Source organism: Gouania willdenowi, chromosome 13, assembly GCF_900634775.1.
Source record: "Gouania willdenowi chromosome 13, fGouWil2.1, whole genome shotgun sequence".
Lineage (NCBI taxonomy): Eukaryota > Metazoa > Chordata > Actinopteri > Blenniiformes > Gobiesocidae > Gouania > Gouania willdenowi.
Window position 1 is genome coordinate 30,035,043 of NC_041056.1, and position 7,756 is coordinate 30,042,798.

The window sequence follows — 7,756 nt, forward strand, 5'->3', positions numbered from 1 at the left end:
TCTGCCAAAGGATGAACGTAGAAACAGGTTGGTTTCCAGAACCTTATGTTAGAAATACATCTATTTCACCAGAGGAACAAAAGGTCTTCTTGTTTTCCTTCTTCTAAAAGGAAGCACAAAAGCAAAAAATCGGAAGTGATGATCAGCTTGACTTCACCCTATACTGCTGCATCTCAGACTGACCAACACCGCAGCCATGATGAATGTCTCATCCCCAGGAATACATCACAAGTAGCAAAAAACTGTACACCTGCACAGAATAGCCAAGTATAGTCTCCTCAGCTGTGTTACCCTGCTGTCTATACAAGTGTAGGCAATAAAGCCCTTTTTTCCCCTCGTTCACAGAATGTTTGGCAAAATTGAGAGGGAAAATCAAGCGACTCCTCAGTGTTTTAGTCATTAGTCATTTTTAGGTCATAAAAAGTAGAGTTTTGTCAGTATGGGAAGTGGTGTACTGATTAACATACACTTTGTGGTGAAACATTATCAGCCTGTCAATAACACAATCCTGGATCTGACGACACCTTGAATCAACACTTCAGAACTTTTGCTCTCAAAACTGAGTCTTAGGGGGTTCTTGAATATCATCCCCATGCAAACACCCAACTTTAATCAATTGTAATCTATAAAATTGAGGTCAGAAGTGAAGTTAGATGGTACATTGTGCAGTAGTAGCACTCAGTATATGAGTGTTAATACTGACTAGAAAAACCGTGGTTTGTTCTCAAGCCTTTACTTGTAATATTGTCCTAGTTGGCAGCAACAAAAAAGAACAGAGGACCAGACAGACAGGCGAACACACACACACACACACACACACACACACACACACACACACACTCTTGGAGCTCTTTTTTAAATCTCTTTTTTAATGGAAAAATGTGTTAAGGGAGGAGAAAAATAAACTTGGCTTTGAGAAAGCTGAATTAATTCACAGAGATTGACTGGCAGCAGTGATGACAGCAGTGTGGTCAGAGTGGAGGCCACATTTCAAAGCATTCCCAAGTACAAGGAAAAGAAAGAGTAGAAGAGGGAAGGCAGGGGGGATTGGGGTACTTTAAAAAACGTCGGGGAAGATCTCATCTTCCTTTGAAGGTAAAAAATACAAAATAAAAACTCATTGTCATCCAGTGTTTTGTACAATCACATTGAAAAACAAAATGTAAAAAGAGCACCCACACTGTCGAACATACATACTTACAATTTCGGTCTTCATTTTTGGAAAGGGGTGGAAAAAGTGTAAGTGCTTCAACCGACTCTTCCAAGATCCCTGACTTCCTTAATCACGTCACATGTATTTTGTTTTGTCCATTTTACCAATGCAAACTCAGGGTTTCATTAGCATTTACCAATAATATCACCAGTTCACACCCTTTCCCAAAAACATCACTTGCCCACCCATCAATAGAAAGTACAATCAACGTTTGACTCCACCATGCTCCGCCTACTTAGTGCCGAGAACACTCCCAAAATAAAGGCAGTTTACAGTCAATGGTGACATCATCATAAATATCTTCCTCAACCAAATTACATCTACTATCAATCCAACAGTCACTAAAAATGTTCCATCTCACACTAAACTATTTGCATTCAAACATACTTCAAGTGTAGGTATTTGCTCAGATTAGTTACTGCAAAGTAAACAGATTTTGATTGGATACGACTGGTTTTGCTGGCAAATATTAAATTATTACACACAGTTTGAAACAATGCACAATCTGCCTGTGTGTGTCCTGTGTGAAGTGTGCGTACTCAAGTACATTTTTAAAGTTTTTTTCTTTACTCAAGATTACAATCCATCCTGCAGTGCTGTGCCATGCAACTGTTTCCACTGAACACATAATAACAATTCATTACTAATGTTTTGGTTTGGTTTTACTGACCTTCTGGAATTAGGAAGGTTATTTAACACAGGCACGCATAAACACAGACAGACATACAAGGAGACACAGACAGACACACAGACAGACAGACAGACAAACAGACACTCCCAGACACAGAGATGAACACGTGCCAAAAAACTGCCAAAATAAAAGTAAAACCAACAAAGAATTATTTTCAGTTTTGGACTAATCGAAATCTTTTGGGTGTTATCTATAAAACTGATACTTGCACTGTATTTGCACCTTAAGCATCACATAGGGTTCACTGGGGTCACAGATCATCTGATTGCCCCTAATGTTTTATAATACTGCACTGAAATAAAGTGCCTTAAGTTCAATTCTATATTATTTTTCACAACTTGTTCTCTGTTACCAATGCCTGTTAAAGCGTATTTAAAGAAATCAGTTTAAAATGGGAGGCCACCCCAATTAGAAGAGCACAGTAACATATGACTGCTTCTCATTCTGGTTTGAATCCACCTAGTGAAACTTTCCTGTTTCATACTGTCCAGGAGGTACACCATGCCAGGCTAGACTCCTGCAACCCTACACAGGATAAGCATAGATATACAAAAGTTTAAACAAGTTTTGAATCAGTCAAAAACATAATGAGCATTCAAAGTGATATAAAACAGGCTATTTTTGTTTGTTGTGCAAGCCCATAATAATGCATGCTGCGATGTGTATTTCGTATCAAGACAACTCCATCCTCAACAGTGGCTTGTCCTGTTCAGCATATATTGGCATATATCGACTTTAAAATAACATTTTATCTGCCGCAACTTTGGAGCCTCTACCAATTTTACATATTATATAATAAATAATGGATGTATCTCTCAGTCAGTGAATGTTAAACTGAGGCAGTGTAGTTCATTTGTTTCAGATTGACCAAAAAATTAAATGCAACTGTTGCTGTGAATAACATGTGGAGCTGATAGTCACTCAAACTTGACCATTTAGGGGACCATTGGTCATAGCTAGCATCATTTTAAGCTAATTAAAAGATTAGCATAATGCTTGACTTAAACTAGTGACATCTAGATGGTCCGTTCAATGCAGGACAATGCTTGTACCCCAATAGAATTTGATAATGCCATTAACTACAATAACTTTGATGAAGATCCATTATAGTACTATAGTAACTCTGTGTTACAACCTTTTGGGTTTACGCTGTGTTGCCAACTGCTAAAAGAGGAGATTTAAGCGACTAATTTTTGCTATTAGGGTGCTTTTACATCGGTTTAGTCCCAAATGGGCATAGGACAGGTGATTGAATTCTTTCACCTTAGTTTGGCTAGGTTTGCATTCAGAGCGCAACTTCTGACCCGCCTACTAACTACACCCTCTGGTGTAGTTAAATTAGCTAACCACTTGAGGGCGGCGTTACCCAATTACAGACTTCTCTAGACAAAAAAATCAGAAACCTGAAGAAGAGGCTCTCAACAATGGGTCAAAGCGAGAACTTAAGAGTGCGCAGATCCTTCTGCCTCCTTCGTTCAACAATTAGTCGTGGTTTTAAAGCCCTGTTTTGGGCCGTTGTTGGCACTTCTGACCACCCACAATACTGTGCGCTCTACGTCATCATGGATACTTCCTGTGTTTGATCAGCTCAGAGAGCAGATGTGTTCACGGCGCTCCTAATCACTTTTGGCTTCAATTGGAAATGCTAAGAGACCGGCAAAAAAATTGCTATAGAATTCACCTGTTTGATCTGCTCTAGACTTAGTCTGCGTGTTCACATCGCCCAAACGAGGCGGACTATCCAAGCAAAAGAATCCTAGAGCGTTTAAAGCACTCTAGGATCCATCAGTCTGAATGCACCCTTAGATTAATTTAAGGGTCGAGTCGTTGGATAGATAGCATTGCTTAGCTGTTATGAAGTAATTGGAAGCTAAGGAACGAGCTAGCTGTTTGAAGTAAATGCAATCTGTCTCCTTGCTCCTCAAATAATTGAACATCCACATGTTATTTCAAACCAAAGGGTAAAAGCTTGAGACATTAAAAGCTCGTAGATGGAAGCACAATACTACACCGCTTTGCTTTCTAAGTGGTTTCCATGCTTTATAGGACTCATAGTATCAAGAATTAAGACTTGAAATAAAGTAGGTTGCTCTTGTTTCTCAACTGCACGCAAATATTGCAATCACAGAAGAAATTAGTTACTGATTTAAAGTGGTTAAAAAAAACACTCAAAAATAGACACAGAGTTTTACACACCCTCAATTTGGCCAGAAAAGTTTTTAACACAAACACATTATTGCAAATTCCGTGTGCTTTTGATTTGAACTTTTTAGCTTTTAGAATTGATTAAAAAACAAAACAACAACATGCAAATGAAAAATGAGCAAGTGGTTTAAAAAAAATGTGTTTTTTAGACCCAAATGGTTTGGGCCTGACAAACATCTGCATTGTCCACACTTCAGTTGTTCAGTCTTCACACATTGATAATACACACCAAGCACCAGGAGTGTTTTAGTCTTTCATTGGCTTCACAGTCATTGTAGTATAGTAGTAAAGGATGAACAAAGCTCAGGGAAGGTAAAGCATTTATGGGTAATGCAAAATTTCAATCGTCCTTGTTAGTTTACACTAATAAGAGATATCAGATTGAAGAAAGACCCTTCCGTCAGAGGAGCAATAAAACTGTCAGAGCCAGTCCCACAATGTTTCATTATTTGTTACAGACTCCATCCGAGGAGCGACGACTCTGTGAGATCACAGACATTTTGAGGTCCAGACCAGATCCTCCATTATTTTCAGAGTGAAGAATTGTTCTTTTTTTTTACGTGTGAAGATGTTTGACTTGGAAAATCTGTACAATTTAATCCTCCTTGATGAAAGAGTGCATGGTAGGGGTATTGGCAGGCAAAAAAATAGGTTATGGTCCCAGTTCTGCCATGCCGCAGTAAAGAACTGAGAGAGTCAATGGAGTTTTGGTTGAGTGTAGATTTCACAGTTGGCTTACACTGAAACATACCCTCTCATATTTATCCAGGGTCTTCCATGCTCTGTCCTCTGCCTTACTCCAGTCCATCTTATTAATTCTCATTTAGTACTTTACTGAGTTGCAGCCGAAGATCATTTGGGCTTATCTGAGGGCCCTTATGAGGGTTCTAGTGAAGTGGTATGCCTCAGAAGTGCCCTTGATAGGCTGGAGTGTATGTCTTGCAAGCAAATTTATTGCCAGCTGATGAATTCCTCTGTTGAGACAGAGCTGAATTTAATGAGAGGGAGGGAGTGGGAATGCTGTCCAGGACAAAAACAACAAAGGACTGGAGTGACGAAAATGTATGAGAGTAGGTTTGCTGCTGACAGGAGGAGCGCTGGGGCTGCTGTGTGCTCTGTTGTGTCAAAAATCACTGGTACATGGTTGTGGATGTAGAAGCAGAGAGTACTTCAAAGGGCAGGGGACTGGTGTGTGTGTTTGTGTGTGTGTAGAAGGGAGTGGGAGCTCTGAAGCACAGAGAGGAAGTAATGGGCAGGTGGTTTCGGAGGTGGTGAATGTCCACAAGGATGCAGCAACTTTGTAGATTAAGTTAGGGTGATGTAGGCCGACGCCTTTTCCTTCAGTTGTCTCAGACACAGATGACAGCTCCAGCTTCCTGTACATGGGAACACACGGATCAGAAGTTCAATCACTGCAATTGTAAAGTCTCGTGGCTTAATCCTTCATTTCACACAGAGTGTTAAGCAACACTTTGAATTAAAGCTCCATGTTGAAGTGTTCTGTGCTGTGCCTGTGGTTTGCTGACGCCAGGCATTTGACAACTAGTTTGGAATTCGGTTTGGGATTTGTGACCTTAATTAAAACGTAGAGCAGAGGCAAATGCTACGAAGTACTGTGGAACCTTACCACATTCAAGTGAACGTTGATTTCGCTCTGAGGTGTTTCATGGGAAGTAATGGAAATATGCATGTTTCAGGTACATGAAAGCTAAAAAAGAGTCAAGCACTGCAGATTTTTTGAAAATGCTTCTTGTAAATGAAAAAAGCAGTGCGTGTGTGGGCAAAGTTTGACACTGCCATCGAGTGTTGAACACAAGTTGCACCGAATGTTCAGCCAAGTGACACTTTTGCCATGGAAACAGATTATCTTTCTACTACTCATTTCCATGACAACAACATCAAACATCAAGAGGCAGCCATTTTATGTGGCGGATGACAGTTTAGATGGATGTCGACCTGCTCTCGTTCTGTTACCACAGCTCTACTGTCAGGACACTCTCCGATTAAATAAACCCACGAACGGCTGCCGACAAAAAACCTAGTGTTCACTGGAGTTTATGTTCTACTTTTTTCCAACTTCCAAACAAGCAACACGGACAAGATCGATTCTGAACAAACGTAACGTGATTATTTCACAACTTTATGCTGTTTATTGTGTTTTTCTGTCATTAACTGGTTGCTTTTTACTTTATCTGGAGTGTTTCAGCACTCTCTCTCTCTCTCTCTCTCTCCCCCTTTTTTGTGTGTGTGTGTGTGTCGTTACATCAGCTATCAGCCTCTGTCCTGTGTGCGATCGCTCCTGATAAACGTAGTCCAATGATTTGACAACTTTATGCTGTTTATTATTAACTGCAATTAAAAACTGGCTGAGATATCTTACATTTTAAACATTAGTGTACTTTTTATACGTTTTTCCCACCGTAAATGCATATGAGCCAACACCGCTTCACAAACTTCAATTTATTACCAGTATTTTATTCCTATTTAAATAATCAGCAATTTTATTTTATATATAAACTTTTTTTAAAAAAAAAAACAAATACTCAGCAGATGTATGACTTCTGCTGACATTTGGTCCCACACAATTTCTCTCCACGATAAGACACCTTCCTGCATGTGGAACTGTTATTTAAGCTGTAAGTGCTTTTTCTTTCCTCACATTATCCAAAGCTCGTTTCTGAACGTTCAGTTCACCGTGATGTTCAGTGGCTGTTACAGTTAATTCATTCCGCTGTAGGGATGATGGTCAGTAATATTCTGCCTCCTGACACCCGCTTTCACTGGATACATGTGACTGACTGAAAATTCCACACATAGAGCCCACATTGGCCGCCCCCTCAACTTTAAAGGAAAAAAAATAGCGTCCTATATGTCGCCAAATACGGTATTAATACACACCCTCGGGTGGTTCAGACATGGGCGGACTCAGACAGTACATGTGGTAGCCTCGATCACAGTCATCACAGAACAGCAGCTGATCCTGCAACAGAAGAGCACAGCAGATGTTAGAATTGCTGGACTTTTTTCTTGAAAGATTAGGTGTTTTATTCAAGTTTTCATTGCCACATTTTAATGTTCAAATAATGAAAATGGGCATAGAAAAAAATGCTTGTTATCTTAAATTGTCTTACAATCTATGTTACACATAGACGGATAGTTGGCAATAATGCATGAATGAACACTCAGCTATGAATGAAATCTATAAAAGCAGACGATGAACAACAAGGACATGAAGAAACCATTTAAAATTATTGTTAAAGGGAGCCTCTACTGTTGTTACAAGTTTGGCCTAAAAGCTTCTAAATATACTTATTAGAAGATCTGTGTGTAAAAAAAAAACATCCTGATATGCACCATATTTATCCCTTGTTGTTTTTACCGGCATTTTTAAAACTTAACTAATGGGAGAAAAATGTTTTTAATTGGTTATTTTCTGTGTGCAGCTGAGGCGGAGGAAGTGTTTGTTTATATCACTCGTTGCTTGGCACAAGGACATATTACAAACATACACACGGATGTTAAATTAAATAAAAGCTCTAATGAATGTGAAGGGAATGTTGATAACGTCAATGATCGATGCGCAGATGCACCATTTCTTGTCTGAACGGGGATGGAGAGAGCCTGGATCTGCAGGTAATAAATCACGT

At 39.4% G+C, this 7,756-nt stretch overlaps 1 protein-coding gene across 2 annotated transcripts in view; it reads right to left on the reverse strand.

Moving 5' to 3' along the window:
- Positions 1–894: 894 nt before the first annotated feature.
- Positions 895–7,756, reverse strand: part of dpf1 (double PHD fingers 1) — an 82,475-nt gene continuing 75,613 nt past the window's right edge. For both annotated transcript variants that reach the window (XR_003675382.1, XM_028465064.1), the window contains 2 exons: positions 7,008–7,089; positions 895–5,485 (listed from right to left, as the gene is read on the reverse strand). Coding sequence is in view for 1 of the 2 variants with exons in the window: in XM_028465064.1 (XP_028320865.1) it covers positions 5,415–5,485; positions 7,008–7,089 (153 nt within the window). In the remaining variant the exon portion in view is untranslated. The remainder of the gene's footprint in view (positions 5,486–7,007; positions 7,090–7,756) is intronic.